The 22,091-nt window shown below is 41.1% G+C and overlaps 2 protein-coding genes across 7 annotated transcripts in view; both read right to left on the bottom strand.

Moving 5' to 3' along the window:
* LOC137295526 (neuroglian-like) overlaps nt 1-9,000 on the bottom strand; it is a 48,167-nt gene extending 39,167 nt beyond the window's left edge. For 2 of the 3 annotated variants that reach the window (XM_067826903.1, XM_067826901.1), the window contains exon 1: nt 584-693. The gene's annotated coding sequence lies outside the window, so the exon portion shown is untranslated. Of the gene's footprint in view, nt 1-583; nt 694-8,939 lie in introns of those variants that run through there. The other variant, XM_067826902.1, reaches the window with a different exon arrangement.
* Nucleotides 9,001-13,169: 4,169 nt separating this feature from the next.
* Nucleotides 13,170-22,091, bottom strand: part of LOC137295527 (neuroglian-like) — a 39,860-nt gene continuing 30,938 nt past the window's right edge. The window contains exons 20-23 of one of the 4 annotated variants that reach the window (XM_067826906.1): nt 21,751-21,924; nt 17,789-17,830; nt 14,971-15,061; nt 13,170-14,705 (exon numbers count right to left, since the gene is read on the bottom strand). In XM_067826906.1, the coding sequence (XP_067683007.1) occupies nt 14,417-14,705; nt 14,971-15,061; nt 17,789-17,830; nt 21,751-21,924 (596 nt within the window). In that variant the 3' untranslated portion in view covers nt 13,170-14,416. Of the gene's footprint in view, nt 14,706-14,970; nt 15,062-17,788; nt 17,831-21,744; nt 21,925-22,091 lie in introns of all 4 variants that reach the window. The other 3 variants (XM_067826905.1, XM_067826908.1, XM_067826907.1) reach the window with 3 other exon arrangements.

Raw genomic sequence — 22,091 nt, forward strand, 5'->3', positions numbered from 1 at the left:
AGAGCTACGGTATGTGATGGGTGTGCAAGGCACCAGCTGTATTGAAGTGGACTCCGCCGCACTTAGTTGAAGGAACCTTCACAGATCTTTACGGTCACTATACTGTGAGTGAGTGAACACTGCTATTATTCCTACAATAACATTACAAAGTGCCTTCATCGGTAACAACAGAGTCCTCCAATTGATCTACCCATCAGTCGACACATATTTGAGACCCTCTGCTCTCTGACATCCCGTGGGCACCCAGCCCATCTTGCACTGTGTCAAGACTCCGTACCGTACATCATTCTTAAACACGTGCATTGCGCTGAATGGGCACATTTGTGATCATACAGTGATCCATTCACAGTTCTTGTGTGACCGTCACTGCCAACATCAACATCGATCATCATAACCTCAAGTTTTAACGACACTTTCTGAATAAAATTTAAGCGTGAGTTTCATGTGTGAACTATAACCAAGCACTTTAGAATCATAGGAAAAGTCCTAGAAACCCAGCTCAGCGCAGCGTGCATATACTTACATAAAGACTCCTGTATACATGGCGTAAACTCCTACAGAACAGAGGGAATCCAGCACTTACCCTCAGAAAGCTGGTTCCATGAATTTGGAGAGGGGATAAGTACTCCGGTATGTCCAACACGTAGGTCAGATTGAGACATCAGATAGACCCCCTTTCTCTGCTGTAGTAAGTACTGGTCTGACTAACGCTCCAGTCAAGTGGGGACGCTACACCGGCACAACCCTCATCCATTCCCAGCACCGCCTAACCTACTCTCTAAGTCTGGCAATAATCAATAACACACTCCTATCATACAATCACAGATATATTATTCAAATTAATCAGATGTGCATTGTTATAAATTGGAATTAATTTAGTGAAACTCAAGCAAGAGTTTGAAGGTCTGGTTCATTGGGTCGAATGGTAAATGTGAGGTTAGAGGCACGGAGAGTTTCCACTCGCTTCACATGCATTGCCCACTGACGTCAGTCATGAAGCAGCCAGCATCTGTTCGGTGATACGTGATATCACGATCTGTGAAATACTCCTGTCATCTTTTAATTTCACTCACTCCGCTTTTACTTCTGTTTTAAGCATTCCCTAATTGATGGCGCGGGTTTCTCGGCTTCCTCGGTGTTTGCCAGCAACACAGCGCCATCTGTCAGTGAGAGTTGAGTTACTCTGTTATTGCCACAAACAATGCTGTAATGCCGTACACGTATAGGCTTAATGTTTTCGGTGATATAACGGATGTGTAATTTCTTTAAGCATCATTCAAGAGTCTTCTGGCATAAAGAGAAATGGCGTTTCATGGCAAACCTTATCACTCCATTCTATTGTATGGAGCTTGAGGAGACGATCAGATCAGACACAAATTGAGTTTAGTTTGCGTAATTTTCCGTAGGAGCAAGAAGGCGACGTAAGTGTCTTGACAGAGTAACGCTTAGTTCCTGAGTATATATAATTTTGGTAGCAACAAATAAGCCCATTTAAATTGAAAAGGAGTCCCAATGAGTTGGGAGATTCAGATTTCTGAAACTGGAGAAATCTGAGCCTACTTCATGTAGGGTTTTGTCATTGAGAGGGCTGGGCAGTAGGTAAAATAATGTGGTTGAGTGACCGTGAGCCAGACTAGGCAGTAGGTAAGATGTGGTTCAAGGACTGTGAGCCCGACTAGGCAGTAGGTAAGATTTGGTTCAGGTATTGTGGGCCAGACTAGGCGTTAGGTAAGATAATGTGGTTCAGGGACTGTGAGCCCGACTAGGCGTTAGGTAGGATAATGTGGTTCCGGGACTGTGAGCCAGTCTAGGCAGTAGGTAAGATGATGTGGTCAGGGACAGTGAGCACGACTAGGCAGTAGGTAAGATGATGTGGTTCCGGGACTGTGAGCCAGACTAGGCAGTAGGTAAGATGATGTGGTCAGGGACTGTGAGCCAGACTAGGCAGTAGGTAGGGTGATGTGGTTCAGGGACTGTGAGCCAGACTAGGCAGTAGGTAGGATAATGTGGTTCAGGGACTGTGAGCCAGACTAGGCAGTAGGTAGGATGATGTGGTTCAGGGACTGTGAGCCAGTCTAGGCAGTAGGTAAGATGATGTGGTCAGGGACTGTGAGCCAGACTAGGCAGTAGGTAAGATGATGTGGTCAGGGACTGTGAGCCAGACTAGGCAGTAGGTAAAGATGATGTGGTTCAGGGACTGTGAGCCAGACAAGGCAGTAGGTAAGATGATGTTGTCAGGGACAGTGAGCATGACTAGGCAGTAGGTAAGATGATGTGGTCAGGGACTGTGAGCCAGACTAGGCAGTAGGTAGGATGATGTGGTTCAGGGACTGTGAGCCAGACTAGGCAGTAGGTAAGATGATGTGGTCAGGGACTGTGAGCCAGACTAGACAGTAGGTAGGATGATGTGGTTCAGGGACTGTGAGCCAGTCTAGGCAGTAGGTAGGATGATGTGGTCAGGGACTGTGAGCCCGACTAGGCAGTAGGTAAGATGATGTGGTCAGGGACTGTGAGCCCGACTAGGCAGTAGGTACAATCCCTGTGGTCAGGGATTGTGAGCCAGACTATTTGGAAGATATAATGCTGTGGTTTAGGGACTCTGAGCCAGACTGGGTGGAAGGTAAAATACAGTGATTCACGGACTGTGAGCCAGACTGGGTGGAAGGTAAAATACAGCGATTCACGGACTGTGAGCCAGACTGGGTGGAAGGTAAAATACAGTGATTTACGGACTGTGAGCCAGACTGAGTGGAAGTTAAAATATAGTGATTCAAGGACTGTGAGCCAGACTGGGTGGAAGGTAAAATACAGTGATTCACGGACTGTGAGCCAGACTAGTGCTGGAAGTGATATGACGAGGACCGGCACATGTGCAACATTTGTCTGCATTCATACCCGAGTGAAATCCAAGCTGTTGCAAACATCTGGCAAAGGGGAGAATTCCATAAACCGAGTTTAACGACTTTAAAACTCACAGCACCTTTCCATGCCGCCGGCCTTCTCCAACATGAAGGGTATACCCTGAACTGCATCCATGGGCTAAACCTCACCCTTGACTTCCATGTTTAGTTTTTTCAACTTATCAATGCAGCTTCAGACGCATGTGTTTTTTCTGTAGTTAACGTTTCATGGCTGCACGGGTAATCAAAGAAAATTTGGTATTTTGCGGTTAAACAATGGCGAGCAATGGCAAATTACCTGTATCTGTCCCATAACAAAGCCATATGTTTTACCTTCCAAACAAGGAAGAACCAGACGCATGAACATGTGTTTCAGTCAGCTGTCATCCAATCAGAAACCCCTCTAAATCTCGTATGCTTTGTGTCAGTTATTAGACTACAGGTCACAAATGTTACTAGTTCGAGGTAATTTTTGTCGTCTTTTAAACAACACGCTAAAAATTCACTATGGATGAAGAAACAGAGTTTATGGCAATGCCGCTGACAATGTCAGCAGGTTTTACATGGAAATTCGGGTCAAGCCGTTTGGATTATCCCAGCAGTGAATAACACCCGACATCATTGAAATATGAACCTTCGTAGAGTGAGGTAAAAGCTGTGAGAACATGATTTGGCCGATCATTGAACGATCACTATTGGCTCATGTTCGGAAATTCATAGGGGTTTCCCCAGGTAGATGGAAGCGGTCCGTCTGTGGTTATGTTATTTCAACAATACAGTTCCGTGAAAAACGTGTGAACGTCAAGATATTTAACTGAGGGAATGCAAGCCGTATTGTCGCTGATAGTTTACCACCAAACACTTGCAGACGTTTAACACCTATTTATGAACTCAGCACAGAAATAAGCGATTCATAAAATAATTATCCAAGCAGGGAAAGAGCTTTCGGTGCCGACATTCTGACAACGTCACCTTGTAGTCAGCAAGCATTCCGACGCATTATTTTATTATATTATTATTATAGCAAGCATTATTGAAACGTCATCAAAGCTAATGAAACAAAATACAACAGGGCCGAAGGTCACTAATTGCAACAGTTGAAGATAATTACTTCGGTATTAACACTTAATCGGCGTTTACATTCAACATCAGCAGAGGTCGGACCAACTGGTGCACGATGGTGGTATGTACTTTTCGTCGGTACATAATGGATCCTTCACTTTACAACGAGATTTAACTTGAAACACTTTCAAGCTCTATATAGCCGAATATAATTCATGTATTCGTGTTTTATATCATATCATAATTTCTTTTTACCATTTGTGCCTGGCAGATCTCAGTCTGACATAATATCGTTTACTCGCGTTGATCATATTGTTTTATTATACATGTATATATTGAAGTGAGTTTAGTTTTAAGCCTCTTTAATCCATAATCCAGCAATATCACGGTGGAGGACACCAGAAATGGGCTACACTCACGTGGGTCCATGTGGCGAATCGAACCCTGGTCCTCAGAGTGACGAGCGAATGCTTTAACCATTTGGCTACCCCAATCGCTCCTATTATAAAGTGACTATATATAAATATCATATCTAGAAACTGACAGTGACTACACGTTGTGGGAGAGGGTTTGGGAACAACAGACTATCTGCAATGCCCGCTGCATTTACAGCAAATGTCGAAGGAACATTAAGTGGGATTAGTTTTATCGTTCATGCGAAGCAAGGCATCTGGTGGGGTGCAGTAGCGCTACTGGGCTGTTTGTTGCCGCTTACGCGAGAGGTGATCAAGTTACATGCCAGTGGTGGCACAGTCAGCAGGGGTGAGGCTTGTGTGATGCCGTCCAGTTCATTCGTCCATACACCAGTTACGATACTATCTCTGTGCATTCACGCTGTTCAAAGAGTGTTTCACATCTTAGTGGTGCCATCTTTCCGGTGGAAACACTTGCCGCATGACCCTCTGTCTAAGTAAACTTAGTCTCAGTGTATTTCACACAACGATTGTAAACAGTGTCAAGTCAGACTTGTTCAGCTCCTCTCAGGATCAGTCAACTTTTACAGAACATGTATTGATCCCTACCGGGTCAGATATCCAACTGTACAAGTTCTGTGCTTGGCTGTATGACCTTTGCCTACAGCAATACAAATTTTGTACAAACAGACCCTGTATGGAGCTATACACACCATTCTTGTTGCTGTTCACAAAGCGAAAAGAGGCAGATATATTTTTCAGTTAATGCATTCGCTGTCAAGAAGCCTAAAAAATGGAATCCGTCATGAAGGATAAATCTGACCTCTCTGTGGAGGAACACTCGTTTCTTATATTACTTCCGAGCTTTCAGAATCATCATCTCATTTTGACTTACCAGACAATCATTCCACAGAAAACAAATTGATTTTTATCGGCTAATGCAGCCTTTCGAGCGACGACAGTATATTAATTTTGATACATCACGATATTTTTCAATCTATCATAATTAAGGACTGTATTCCACCCACATCGTCCATTTACGATACAAAATAGCAGATCAGGCTTCATTCACTGGCCTCGAGTTTCACAAGCCTCTGTGTTTATGTCAGAAAAGGAAACTTGAGTGATTAGTGTAACGAATTTCTTCCATGAGACCCCAGAGCATGTATTTTGTTTCCGACACTCTTTATCCAGTCGGTTAACTTAACATATCTAATTCATCGAAATGCCCTATTTCTATGTGAAATGCTCCGTTAGTGTTGTACCAATACAGACCATGCACGACTATGTTTGGCAAGTCAAGATTACTGTAAGGATAGTATTTATTTTGTTTCATAAAGACATAATTCACGATTTTTTCGTAGAATATGTTCATTTCAGAGAGTAGACTTTATACTGTATCTTAAAATTCAAACCCCTCTAAAAGGCTGTTTCATGGAGTATTTGGGTTCTCATGGGAATGACTGACTTAGGCCGTATCACATATCTGCCATTTCCGTGGATGAAAGATCTCTGATTGCAGAAATGAGATATGCCGCTGATGACATGGTGTTTTATTTATGGAAATGAGACGATTGCAAACAATTCTGTTAGTTTGGCTTGAAGAAACTTACACACGTCTTGTTTACAGAGAGGTAAGAGGAAGCAGTAATGGCATCATTGATCTTGCTGAAACTGACTCTCGGATTCTCCAAATACAACCTCGTTCCTGACATTACGTCATCACACACATGATCATCTATTTTTAATGTCGACTCCAACCAACAGAGGTCCCTGACCATATGCTCATGCGTAACTGGACGGGGATATAAAATAGACGTACCAGCACACCACAACTGGATTTATGCTGAGAATGAGACCCAGTGAGACATGAAATTCAGAACCTGAACTTAAAATCTAGACTTGCTGTATTTCAGGCTTTCTGTTAGATAATGAGTGAGTAAGTGAGTTTAGTTGGGCAATATTGAAGCAATATCACCAGATATGGACTTAGCACATTGTGTCCACGAAGCGAATCGAACGCGGGTCCACGGCGTGAAGAGCGAACGCCTTAACTGCTACCCTACTGCCCATATTTGATATTGGGAATGGAGGAAAGGACTGACATACTTGACTGACATCACCTATATTTATATTTACATACATACATACATACATACATACATACATACATACATGTGTGTGTGTGTGTGCGTGTGTGTGTGAGAGAGAGAGAGAGTGAGTGAGTGAGTGAGTGCGGTGTTAGACAACAGATCACCCAGCCAACCTGATGGCTTGCACAATTCTTGATTATCCACTTTACTGTATATCCATTCTAGTGTGAATGGAGATATGTCATACGCTGGCTAATCGAGGCTGAACAGTCATAGAATTAAATCTATATTCGAAATCAGTAATCACTCTTCTAAAATTCCAGTTAATTTATATGGTCTGTCATGAAATCCCACGCAAGTCTGATAATGAATAAAGTCTCAGGGCTCCTTTTTATTATATACTTTATTTTATTCCCATGAGCCTTTTTGTCAGTAAAATATGTTCATTCCAGAGACAAGGTCTTAGTCTACCTTGGGGGTATCAATAAGATATACATGCTGGAGCCTGATTCTGGGGTAAGGTTTGGATAGGTCGGACAAAGTTGTATTTGACTGGCTCGAATGTAACTACCAGTTCGAGTCTTAAGACTTTTTTTATATATAGATTATAACAATTAGAATGGAAAAGTGCAGTTTCCATTACCTTTTATAAAAGTAAAAGTATAAAGTTCAAACTGTTACGTGTTCTCACTCGTCTCTGATATGACCCTCGTCATGGTAGATAGATGAAACCAGTCTCGGACAGCAAGGTGTAGCACATGCATTTATCAATGTGTAAAGTGGACATCAGAGTTTCATCGAGCAGTAACCATACAAGCAGTTATGTAAATCGTTCAGTGCCTGCATACACCTATATGCTGCTCTGTTTCTGAAGCGCAGTCCTCGTTGCCTGTAACCTTTGTTTTCTGTGGAACATGTGTTATCTGGATGCAGTCCTGAGCCAGGGGAAGATTAGTGAGTATTGTAAGCGTTACATGTGTTCACACGTTATAGCATGTGTCTAAATTGTTTACATGGGAAAACTCCCCTCCCACAACAATCAATAACTAATATATTTCGTGTTAATATGTATTTATCGATATTTCATGACTCGAGGGGGTGGGGGGGGGGTTGGTGATTTTTTTGTGGGGGAGCATATACAATGTGAGTGACACTTGTGCATGTCATGTACAAAATCTGAATACACAGGAAGTATGTAGGACTCAACAGATAAAAGCAAAGACCTCATCAGATAAAGACTGACCATATCAGAAGTACATGGACAACATGGGTAGTAAGCAACATTTTTGTAAAAGGCTAAGGCCAAACTGACACGGACTGACAATAATGAATACGTTAAGTAAATGAGGAGCAGGCCAGTGAGCTATGAACGTGATTTAAACCATGATAGATACAATTACATGCCTGGATATAAATATGGAGGAGAAGCTCCTCTACATAGATCTCGTTCCCTTCTATACACATGATCACAGAGCACACTGTTACCAGACTCCTGTCCCTACTCGGGAGACAGGAGACTTCATCATACACATGAAGTACCACAGTAGGCAAACAAGTCGGCTTCACAAATATGCATCTTCAGAAATCACTTCGCTTCAGCGTGCATGCGTCGGGCTATTGAGGACGGAGAAGCCCAATGGTATAAAATTGATTTTCCGTAAGAGAGCTAATACTTGATAACATTTAACATGAAAGCATTTGGCTCTTACGAGTCATTTGGATTTGTCTTGAGATCTAACTACAGCTCTCATTATGAATCCCGTAATGGCCAAGTCTGACGCCATCTAATCTCTTTAGTAGCACATGCCATGTTTTGTCCACCTATGTAAACGCTTTGTCCACCTATGTAAACATTAATGCATATGTAGATTGTGTTAGCTGGACCTAGAAAGAAACTTCTTTCCATATACATTAGTGCTCTTGGTTTACCTATTCTTTTGAACAATAAAGACCTGTTTCATTCAAGTTCTAAATGGCTGAGTCAAGCCTTGTCAATTTTCTGGCCGTTTCTGAATGAATTCGTTCATAACATTCTCTCTCTTCTGACTGTACAGTGTCAATACATCAAATAACGTTTGATTGATCCAAAGAGAGGATATGGAATAGTGCCTACTGGCATCTAGTCCCACACAGAGTAAATGTGATGTCAGTCTTGCAGCGAAACTACAGCAGCATACAGACCATCTCCTACAATACATCAAGAATGGAACGGAGCTGCAATAAACTGGCTCAATTTGTTTCATAGCTCGCAAAAATGTTTGAAAATATTGATTAACATTACATAACACTGGAGGACCATTTTGAGAGAGTCTATATGAGGGGTGAGTCATCCCTCCCCGGGCCGGTATACTCCAGGACAGCCAAGGTTAGCTTGGCACTCGTCAAAGCCATACAAACGTTTGATAACTTGGAAGGATTTTCCTAATCAATATCATAGTGTGATGAAAACAAACAAAACTGTCTATACTCACACGTCTAGGTGGACGAGCCTAAGCTTCCCATCGCCATATTCCTTCAACTTTTTTTAAAGTAATGTTTTGTAAAAGGAGTGCAGCGTATATTTCATTCCCAGCTGCCAAAGAGGGGCTGTTAAATGCCTTACTCGCCAAGCCAAGCTGTGCTCACTTAAAGCTTTCAATGACAGTTGGGCCCTGCTTGTGGGGAAACCCGACACCCTCTCAGGACATGCTGGTATGGTGAAGCGCTCGACTGGGAAACAAGGCTTACAGGAGTACGCGGATGGCAAAGCCTTTAAATTCATTTTTATTGTGTCCCCTCGTGGCTCGGGTTATTTTGGAGCACATCATGTCTGTCTATTATGCTTACAGTTTTGAAAGAGAATCAGAATCGTAAAGTTGACTCGAATCAAGGTCTCGTTTCTCAAGCTAACCATGTGTAATTGGAAATACAAACGCTGAGAAATATCAAAAGCCAATTTTACCAGGATTTTTTATATGAGAAACACACGTATACAGAAGCAGCTTGCCCAAGTATGATAAGTAGGGAGAGGGTGATTGTAGATCTCTGAAAGGGAACCAAAGTCGTACTTTTAGATGTAAAAACGTAACAAGAGCAATAGTTTGCATGTAACGCATCATAGAATTTGCCTCGCTATTGCATCGCTGATTACCCAAATCGATCCATGTAAGCGAGTAAACAGCTTAACATGAGATACCTTGTGTATGTAGAAACTCTAATGGCAGTCATAATGCTCAAGACGCTTAAATCAGCCGATTATTTAGTTTCCCGGCGAAGGAAAGAAAAGGTACTGAGTGAATTGGGTTTTACGCCGCTTTTATGATATTTCTTTCGTTAGAGACGACTGTGCGGCCTTTAACCCACACCTGTTCAGTACAACAGACGACTTAATAGGTCAGATGGTCCATGTCCCAATGGTGTTTGCTGCTGCTCAACGTAACAAAATCTACTTTGCCCGTCCGGTATTGCAAACTACCATTTGTGCAATAATAAACAAACAATTAACAATATTGCTTACTTATTAATTCAGTGTTCAGCCATTTCCATATTCTCCACAGATAAATGCCCTTCACAGTCGCACACTAGAAAAGTAAATGTATGCGGGTAATACACATTCAATATTGCGAAAATGGAGCCCTCAACTCAGAGAGAAAAACATCAAATTCGAGTGTCTGAGCTAAATGCCGACAAGACATAGAGCTACACCTATGTTTATTTGAAGACAGACAGTTGCGGTAAACCCAGCCACGGTGGTACACGGTGCAGCAGTTATTCCTCGGCAACAGAAGAGATCAAATGCCAGAAATTGTCATATGAAACTGCGCGGTAATGACGTTCGCCCTACCTCACCTTCGCGGCTAAACACGACATTGTTTGGGTTGGAGATGGTGGAGGGGCCTCCTCTCGTTGCCATGTCATTACCAGGCGTGATGGAACAAACACTATAATGTGCTTCTGGGGTTGGAATTCAGGGACTTCCTACGTTCCTGTGAGTTACGGTAGGGAAATAGGGCACTTCCGTCAGAAAATACTTTGTCGAAGAGTCGTTGATATGCAACACCATGGTTCAGCTGGGGCGCTAGTGAGTGATTGAGGAGATAGTGAGTGAGTGTGGGAGTGTGGGACTACATCATGGCTGGCAACAGCAGCATCACGAGGCCTGCATCAGCTGCCTCACGCGTGACACCTCTGCGGTACTATCAGAAGACTACTCTCAAAAAAGAAAAAGAAGGAGAAGAACATAAACCATTTTAGGATAATTTTGGGGTTAGTTTAAGACAAATTATTTCTCGTAATTTCAAGGTTTAAATTGTTTCTGTTTACTTGAGTCCACAAGAAGGCGTCAAAGTCGGCTACATTTGTATGACTTCGTTACCATTGGCTGCAATCACTGCTGGCCACAGACTGTCGCTCTTGTGGAATACTTCCCAATGCTTCCTGCAGTGCGATGGCCAGTTTTGGATGAGTCTTCGGCGCCTATAACATTGATGTACACGTCGATCGAGTTCATCTCATAGATATTCTATCGAGTTTAGGCCATTGCAAGACAATGACTTTAGAATTGGTAAGGTAGCGAACCGTAACGACAGCTGTTTCTGAAGTGTTGTCATTTTGGAAAAAACTCCCTCTGTCGGTCCGTTATCGGAAGCGTGTGACTTGCAATGACGTCGTTGGTGTACCGATTTGCTGTCTAACTCCCCTGAACCACCACTAAATCAGATCAATGTTTACCCAGCTGAGAATCTACACTTGAAAAATCATTACACATGTGATTAATATTCTCGTGTGTTCTCTTGGGAGGCAGACCACAGTGTCACAAGTGCTCTTTCAGCCTCACCATGAAAGAAATGGAGTGAATATATCAGTGTTTGTGCCTTACCTTCAGCCACCCTGCCCAACACTGTCAATATAATAGCTGAAAGTTGATGCTGCCATTTAATTGTAGTAAGTTCAAACTGATCACAGGTCACAAGAGTCTGAAAGAGTGCCTGGGGCAAGAGGTTCGATTCATACACGTAAATGTTGTTCTGAGCCAGGTAACCCATCCACACCTTTGCTGTGTGAGGACTGTTTACGCAGTTGTGTTGTTGACGTGTGAGATTGGTCCCACATATGGCCGGAAGTCCGGAGACCACACCTAACCGTACCGCTGGACACTACTCCCCTTGACCCATGACCACAGGCTGCTGTTACTGTTGCTGCTTGAGTTCAGTTCCTTAGATGAGTAACCCGGATGAACCGATCTTGCGGATGATTTGTCACTCGTGGTTTGCGATGACTTTGAGCAGAGGTTGACAAAAACCTTTATAACGTGTACCTCAGACTGACATGCATGGTTTTCACCCCTAACCGTCGATGTACGTGCTAAAAGTATGGTTTTGATGCACTGTTGGTGTGTTTGTGTTTCACGTTTCCTATTGCCGTCAAATTGTATGACATCACCTCATCAGGCATCATTACGTCACTTTACCATGCACGTTCCATGAACAGGTTAGACCGCTGGAATCATTACGTCACTTTACCATGCACGTTCAATGAACAGGTTAGACCGCTGGAATCATTACGTCACTTTACCATGCACGTTCCATGAACAGATTAGACCGCTGGAATCATTACGTCACTTTACCATGCACGTTCCATAAACAGGTTAGACCGCTGGAATCATTACGTCACTTTACCATGCACGTTCCATAAACAGGTTAGACCGCTGGAATCATTACGTCACTTTACCATACACGTTCCATAAACAGGTTAGACCGCCTTCACATGAGGGAGAATGATCCGGAATGATGTCGGCATCAAATGTATTGAGATTTCTGGAAAGTCGAACTGAATTCTAAAACTTCTTAAAGCATTCCGAATTCATTCCAACTATTCAGAATGCAGTAATTCTTGTAACATGCCCGAATATTTTGAACATGATCAAAATGTGTGACGTACATTCAAAGTGGAAAAAATATCGAACGGCATATGAGGTGTATTCGAACTGCATTCTAAGCATTTTGAACATATTCGAGGAAGAATATAAAAGACAAGCCATTTCTAAATCCTGTCAGAACGTTTCGAATGTGCCTCAAATGAATCAGAATGTATCTCGATTAGGGCTGGACTTCGGATGGAATATGCTTCAAATGTATTGGAATATTTCGACTGAAGTTGGAATACAGCTCGAATGGACCTTGAATAGTTAGAACTTGTGTTTCTTTTGCTGTTAAGTATATGACTTGCACTCGGTACAACCCTTTCACTCCTCAGTATTGTCATGTTTTATCTGACCCATGAAGGTCCAGGGTAGAATATGCGTTCAGCAACACATACTTGCCATAAAAGGTGACTATGCTTGTCATAAGAGGCGACTGACGGGATCAGGTGGTCAGGCTCGATGGTTTCCAATTGCGCAGATCGATGTTCATGCTGCTGGTCACTGGATTGTACGTTCCAGACTCGAGTATTTACAGACTGCCGACATATCACTGGAATATTGTTGAGTGCGGCATAGAACTAAACACACTCATGTTGTATATCAGTGTGGGGACAATTCATCCTCTCATGTCTCCCTCTGATCTCAACAGTACTGCCATGTTTCATCTGGCATCAGTGTCAATTCATCCTCTCACGTCTCACTCTGATCACAACAGTACTGCCATGGCATCGGTATGGGGACAATTCACCCTTACATTTCTCCCTCAGACCCAAACAATACAACAAATACAAACAAAGGATTAATTACAAAACTTTATTCTGGAATGTTTGGTATGAAATATGTCAAAATAATTGTACAATGTCCACTATGTACAAGTAAAAAGATGTCCCACCCCTCCCAATGAATCTAATAATAGTGGTATGAAACAATTTGCCCTAAACTTCACAGATTTCCACAAATACTTATCACACTGTTGAAGCCTTACTCATTAGTATGTAAGAATATAGAATTATATGACACAACAAATCAATAAAAGGATTCACTAAAATTCTTACATTGCTACAAATTAAGATTTGTTCTTTTCAGGATATATTCGACAATTCCTTAATACCATTTGGATTTTGCACAAATGATATATATGCCATGCTCACACACTACTGAAAGCTGGAATTATGAGAGAAAATCATACACTTAAATATAAAATATTTAAAATATATCATAAAAAAAATACTGTATATAAATTTTACAATGATCAACACTAGAATGATGGTCACTGATGAAATATTGGGCACTATGTACATAATGACAATTTAAACTTCCATTGATATGTACCTATGATTTATCTACTGTTTGTATGTACATCAAGCTCAAACACAGACATTCTCAAGAAATGTTATCTAGTTACTAAATAATGAATATTGTGGCTTGTACTAGCATAACTAATACTATAGAAAATTCAAGTTAAAAAACAAATAAACAACACCATTTGGATTTTTTGTGATGACCCTGGATGCATACATTGTAGTAAGATGTGATTGAAGCACCATAAAATATACAGTGTTTAATTTCAGGGACTCCCAGTTACTCATCCATATGATTAAAAGAATTTGATTCTGAAGTTGATCACACCCTCTTCTATTAAACAAGGAGTTTGTCTGCTAAGAAATTAGTGATGATTCTTATGTACATATCAGATGCAACTGAAATTTGTAAGTGTTGAAGAATGGCAAGTATTTCCTCAAGGACAACGCCCCACCGATCTGCATTCGGGATGGGACAGACAGATGGATGAAAACAGGTCTTCAAAACATGATGGACCTTCAGTGCTATCTGCCTGAAGAACACTGTGAGCACCACTGCTCTATAAAACTTACATAGTAGAATTCCTTTTAGCTGAACCTTTGACAAAACATGTTATAATTCACCTAATGTCAAGAAATAACATTAATAGAACAAAACTTTTGGAAAAAAGACATTCTTCAAATGTTATTGAAAATAAGCAAAACATCTCAGTAAGCATTATTGCTAGTCAAAAAATCCTGGTTTTTACACAAATGAAGAGGATGTCCTTCCCCCACTAGGGGATTTACCAGATGGTGAGTAGCGAAGGTCGTCATCACGGTCATACTTTTCGTCATCTCGGTGCGACGGCTTCCTGTCATAGTCTTCATATGCATCACGGTCATAGTCATCATCGTCATCATAGTATTGGCCTGAGTAGCGGTCCTTGTCGCTGTAGCGGTCCTTGTCACTGTAGTAACTTGGTGGGCGTTTCTCATTCAGCGATGTCTGACTCTTCCTCATGCTGTCAGCATCGCGGTCATAGTCATAGTAGCTGGAACAACAGGAATTTCAATGTAAGGTCGCATTCTCAACACCACAGTCATAGTAGCAGGAACAACAGAAAATACAATGGCTTTAGATTGTACCAGTGGTACAGGGACTGGGACTCCCTGTGATAACTTCAAGAGTGCCTGTGGACTGATCTTGGTTTGACACTACTGAGACTCTAGCATTTGGCCTGTACTGACCCATTGATCGCAATCCTTACATATTCCATATATCTGCCTTGTTAAGTTACCATAACAACATTTTCTTACCTGTCTCTATCTCGGTCGTCATAGTAATCATTGCTGTAGCCGCGTGGCTCCGGACCAAAGTCACTTGACCGTTCAGGGATGCGGGAAGTATCTGGACAGAGAAGCATCAGGATTCATATTCTTACATGAGAGTCACTTTCCATCATCAGTTGAAGCATAACCATAACAATAACTTACACACAAATAAGCTGTCTTTGTTTTCATTGATCTACTGTCAGAGTACATTTCACATTTTGTAGATAATAGCCATAGCATACAAGGGCAGGACTGATACATTTAGACAGGGAGGACTGTTTAATGAAGGAGGTGGTCATTGTAGGAATGCCCACATCACTGCACTAACCATGATATGAGGCTATACAAATAAATACTGAGATTGGGCAAATGACTGTTAGTTCAGTTATTGTGATTCATGCCTCTGGGCAGTCGCATGCAATATTTCTGACAATTCTGATACACATGTTAAACTCTCCACCAAGTATTCCCTTAACTGTCATGACAAATACACATCTTATCTGCTCTGTTAATGATTAAAACCATGAAACAACAGAACCATCCCTTACATAACCAGAGTTATGGAAGGGCCTTTCAGTTAAATGGATCAACAAAACAACAGTGCAGAGACCCGAATGACCTTTCATGAGTAAATGACAAGAATAATGGTTTTAGTATACTACATCCATGTGCTTCTCACAGTCCTACTAGATACGCGAGGTGATGGGGTATTATAGTGGTTAAAGTGTTTGCTCATGATGTGGGAGACACGGGTTCGATTCCTCACATGGGGACAATGTGTGAAGCCCATATTTGGTGTCCCCTGCCATGATATTGCTGGGATATTGCTAAAAGCGACACAAAACCAGACTCACTCACAGCCCAACTAGATATGAAGTACTGGCCAGAGACCAGATAACAAGGGACAGGCATCAGCAATGGGTCATCATCATCAGCAATGGGTCATCATCATCAGCAATGGGTCATCATCATCAGCAATGATCACTGATGCATCTGGGCATACCATTGACTCAGTGAGATGCCCTGCTATTTTTCTACTGTCTCAGTCAAAGAAGTACCCAAATACACACGGGGAAGGTATTCTGATGGAGTATTTGGAAGGAATTGTATCTGAAACCATTATTCTAAAGATGTCTTACTCTGGTTTCAACAGTTGCGATCTATATCTACAATATATATGTAACAGTCGAAAGTGTTCCATCCAGACATACAGGAGGGATTATCCTACACTGGGAACAGATTGACCAGTCACTGTTTGAGGCCTCCTGTGGGTATGCTTAGTTCATCACAAAAAGAATAACTTGACATAAAGTAATCAAAGTAGGAAGAAGAAATATCATCTTTAATGAGTGAAAATATGACTTTTATGTTAAGTGGGTCCATTCTCTGTTAAGTCAATTTTGATTCAGAGTGCCAATAACGGCAAAACATGGTTGTCCCTTAATTAACACTGAGTCCAAATGATCAGTTCACACACAACTTCCACAATATCAATGTAAACACTAAAACAGTACTGAGCAAAATTTCAAATAAAATTAATAAAATGGGTTACAAGTAGAAGTTAAAGTATACGGTAACTCTCATAATCTGATACTGTTTTTACAGGATCAACATGCATACTTTATTAAACACCTCTGCCCTACTTTTTATTCAAAATTGGGAATAGAATTTGATTCTTGATTTAGTATAGCCCTATTTACAACAGAACATAGTAACAAGAATGATTCAACAAGGTTTTTCAAACAATACACAATGGTAAAGTTCATAACATAAAATGTGTTTTATTAAACACAAAGTGTTCATTTACGTCCTAATTTTGCAATCAAAAGTAAATTACTGAATCAAAATTTTGTGTCATTCAGCAAAACCCAATGTTTATGATTATGAAAAGGGTTCCGTGGGTGATTAAATCAAATAAGATGATGAAATCTCCCACAGTCTGGCATAAAAGTCCTGTTTTTCCCAAGGCCTGTACTCCAGTATATATACTCTGCACTGATAAAAACCAGCATCTCACTATGAGGTAAACATAGCAATATCTTGTCTGTAGTCACTCACTTCTAGTAAGTTGTAATTTCATAAAGACATACTGTTACTAAAGGCTTCAATTAATTGCAATAATTAAACCAGCCATTGTGACAGTGGCATCAGTGAACACAATGGCTTGTTGGAACTAACAAGGTATTAGTGCCATTAGTAGGAGGATGATTTGTAACTGAATGGTGATCATGAGGTGAGTCTGGCATCAAAGATGGTGCCAACACCTGCCCAGTAACACCATAATGTTAAGGGGGGTCATCAGTTGTCAGTATGTATGGTTTACAACACATATGAAGCAGTGAGGAGGAAAACAGCGATGACAATGAAGAAGCCAAGCAAGTGGTGACATGGTAGGACACACAAAACTCAACAAATGTGATCATGCAGATGAGGTGACCAACAAGAGTAAATATAAAAATGCTCCCATCCACCAAGGTATGAAAGGACTTCACAATCATGTTATCTGTTTTGGAGCTTCTCTTTAACACTGAGTGTGAACCTGGCCACATCAAAATGCCTCTGTTTCGGGCAACGTGCCCGATTGAAAAAATAGCTCTGGCTTATTTGTGCTTTTACCCTAAAAATCAGCATGTCTGTCCATCCACAATCATTTAATCATATAAAGTCTTAACCAAAAATCCCTACCTACCAAAATTCAAAGAAGTGCTTCGCGTTGCCCGAAACAGATATTTTGAAAGATGGCCCTAGTCTGAATATTTTTCTGTGACCTAAGCAAGCGTCACAATTGAGGAGTCCTACTCACATGGCTCATGTTCTGAATCAGAAGTATCTTTTCCAGACACCCCTGAAATGGATTGGTTTCTAGTTTTCTGATTCTGCTTATCTGTATAACATTATCATGTCTAGATCATATCTATGAACTGTTCCTGGAAGAAGTGTGATAATGAGTGAAAAGCTGGATGGAAGTTCCTTACAGTTGTTACACTGTTAGTAGATAAGATCATTGAGACACCTGTGGGTTACACTAAGCAAACTGATGAGCAATGATTCCAAGGCATATGCTTCATCCATTGAAACTGAACATCAAACAGAATACTACCTGTTTTGAAGAACATACGGATGAAAAAAATACGGGAATGACTGAAATGTGCCATAAATGATTAGAACACTGACCATGATGATAATGAGATGTCTGAATGTTTCTAAAATATGTGACCCCATGACTCTAGACAACTGCTTGGCATGCTCCCAATGAGGTTAATGATGACAGGTCTTGGAATGCAGAGCCACTCATGGGCAACAACTAAGCAATTGAGGCTATAATATCTGCTTTACCCATGACCCTGCCATGCTCAGTGAGGGTCAAGACAATAGATTTGACAGACAAAGGTTGCAGTTTCAAATGAGCAGCCCATAACAGAAGCCGGAAGACATGTGATGATGGAAGACTTCCTTGTTGAAAGTCATGGGTCAACATTGTCATAACTGGTGAAGGCAAATGAGGTCAGTCCTAGTATCAAACGTGATCGTTCTCACACCACAACAGATCAAGCAACATACATGTCATGTTGTTAAGTGCTGCATTGCAACTGATGTTCATGGACCAGTCATGAAACATGAATGTGACCATCTGAATGTACCAGAAGAAGGCCCTGACTTATTACTACAAATGGTTTGACACCACAGACAAATATCCTGGATGCATGGATGCCCATCTGCTGCACGCCCTCCAATGAAAACATCTTGCAACATCTGTCATCTTGACGATTACTACAGCACAGTTGTTTTATTGTGCTAATGTCTCATGTCTGTGCTTGCTCGTAAGTCAGCGTTTATTTCTGAAAGGGGTTTATTGTGATCCAATGAAGCTGCATAAGTCTACTTTCATGATTGTGACTAGATGTCGTTTTTTGGTTCTGTTGCATCATGTCCCATTAACATACAGAGGATCCACAGTCAAGACAAACATCTGAAGTCCCACTGCACTATCCAATGGGTCTACTAAGGATCCAAAGTCATGACAGGACACCGACTGACATGTCAACTGTCATTGCAATATCAAGTGGGCCTATCGAGGATCCAGTCATGACAGTACACTGACTGACATCTGAAGTTTCATTGCAATATCAAGTGGGCCTATCGAGGATCCACAGTCGTGACAGTACACTGACTGACATCTGAAGTTGCATTGCAATATCAAGGGGGCCTACATCGAGGGTCCACAGTCATGACAGAACACTGACCAACATATGAAGTGTCATTGCAATATCAAGTGGGCCTATCGAGGGTCCACAGTCATGACAGAACACTGAGCAACATCTGAAGTTTCATTGCAATATCAAGTGGGCCTATTGAGGGTCCACAATCATAACACTGACTAACTTCAGCCTGTTGCAGCCTGTTCCTCCTTTTCTGGGCTTAACTCAGGTATTATCTTGCCATTTTCCCACAATATTGCTTTACTGTGCACACCCGTCTGCATAAGAAAGCGTAGGTATATGGCAGCAGGTCTTTAAGTAAAAACCAGTCAGAACCAGACAATCTAGTGAACAATATCATGAGCATCAATAGTGTCTCCATGTTTCCATGCAATGCATCAATGAAACATGACTTTGACAAGCATGCAAGTTTCACTGCTGCATCTGGCGGCACTAACTGCAGCTGTATTTTCACGGTCAGTATTGGGATGTTCCCACATTTATGGCATGATGAAATATACATTCCTGCATTTTTTCAATCCGTATATTACACTAGACTAGAGTTCAACATGAGATGATTCTGTTTTATGTCAGTTGTATTGCATGCACTAGTGAAAACAATCAGTTCAATATCAGTTTTGCAGTTTGTTTTCAGAAATGTTTTGCACATACTAGCAAAGCCAGGCAGAAAACCTTTCTCAAACAAGGTCTATTTTCATGAAGATTCAGCATTCACTATCATCAAGCTTACTCACAAAGGGATGGAAAAATTTTTTCAGTTTCAATTTTTCAATTATTTGACAATGTAACCTTGAACCTTTCCACAGACGTTTGAACAGGGTGGTACCACTCGGCAGTGAACACACAGAGGACTGGGTTTAACAGGTTCAGTACAAACAGAGCCTGCAGGTTAGGTTGAGAAGCTTCCTAAACAGTCACTAAAATACAGGGCCTATACTGCAGTCATTGCAGGATCCCTATATCTCCTGCCTAAGACAGTTGTAGGGATCTGCACAGCCTAACCACTATAAGGGCAGATACATATCAGGGGCCCCTTTTCACAAAGCAATCTAGCGCTATGACTGTTTTAAGTCCATGTTCAAGGTCACATGCAACAAAAAAACCCAAAAAAAAACAAACATAATTAAAACACAATTATCACTTATTCATGACATATAATATACATTTTGTACTTGGGTTTACTTTCCTCAAAACAAAGCCCTCAGGAGAACGAACCCGGGTGGGTGTGCACTTAAGTGTAAGGATGACTTTTCATTAGCTGGCTAATTTGCCGAGACGCAGAAGGTTCATTGTGTGCATATAGGGATGATTTGTTTGATTGACATTTCAGAAGTATGGTTATATGAAAGTAAGATATTTTATGGATAACAACTTCTTTTAATGTATTTGATGCAATGTTTCATTATGGATTCATATACCATTGTCAAGCAGGAGTGATAACGGTGTAAGAATCCATACTAAAACATCGCATCATGTACAACAGAAGTTGTTATCCATAAAAATTGTATGGAGAGATGTATAGCTCGATAGGTGTTAAGTTCAAATTGCATGTGGTCAATGACTGAAGTTGTGTATTGCATATTGTCATTAGCAGGCAGACAGGCATACCAGACAGACAGACAGACAGGTGTGAATGAAACAGACATTGAGTTTTGTCAGTGACAGAGACAGCTTGTCACAATTAACATATTTTTCTATTTCCATACACGCATATTAAAACAATTCAGTTTTCAAGCTGAGCAATTTTAGCAATGAAATTAATATTTCTAATGCTACACTTTCTTGAAAACTTGGTTTGCAAATCTGTATGTACGGTGCTAGTGCATATTTATTACTGCAGACCCAAGATGCTTTTAATCATAAGAAACATCACTTGTTCTCCAACTTTGACCATAATGATAATCCTTGCATGCATCACTTGCTGTGTTTGTATGACTCACCTTCCCGGTTCAAGCCACAGGAAACTAATCACTGCGGATGCGCTATGGGAGCAGCGCAGCAATATCAGCCACTTTTCACGCCAGCATAGGGGGAAAATTAGTTATTCGTTTGAACTGAGATTTTGCTGGCTTTTCCCATCATCGTATTTTTCAACTTCATAAGTTAAATCTGCATTTTTGATAATTTGTTTCTGTAAGTCCACACCAAAATGTATGAGAATCTGCAAAGTTTTGTGTTGCATGTGACCTTTAAAGTATGGTACAATCATCCTTGCGCTATGATCACCTTGTGGAATGGTGCCCAGACCCTGAACAGTGAGAGCTCCAATACACGAATTCATTTACTATGCTGATCAAGATTTCTGCATTACTAGGTTGATGGTACCTAGTGGTAAATACTAGATGAACTGACTGCAAAACTGATTTTGAACTTTGGCCTACAGGACATGGACCTGTGCTCCCATACAACATCAAGGTAGTGAGGTGACAAACAAATCATCAATGAAGTATTTATAAGGTTAAACCGAGACTTCTACAAAAAACAGAGTTGACTTGCACCATGCAAAACTGAAGGGATAGTACAGGAGAGACAGACTTACTTATACCTGTGTAAGTAGCTTCTGGATAACGACCCCCTCTGTCTGGGGACTCCTTTCCTCCCATCTCAAAGCCTCGTTTGATCAGACAGTAGGCGCAGATGACGAGAGCAATGAGGACCAAGAGAGCTACCAACATTCCAATAAACCAGCCGATGTTGCCAACAAGAGCCGATGCTGCAGCTGCAAGGATATATATTAACAGTTGACGATTGTTGTCCTCATGGCTAATATCATGTTTAAAGTTTACGATTCCTCAAACCCTGCACTATTAAGTTACAATGAGTGAATAATGTTTTACTGGGGTTATTCATGCTTAACTCTGGTTACTGGCAATCCCTTGTCCAATG

This window comes from Haliotis asinina, chromosome 9 (genome assembly GCF_037392515.1).
Source record: "Haliotis asinina isolate JCU_RB_2024 chromosome 9, JCU_Hal_asi_v2, whole genome shotgun sequence".
Lineage (NCBI taxonomy): Eukaryota > Metazoa > Mollusca > Gastropoda > Lepetellida > Haliotidae > Haliotis > Haliotis asinina.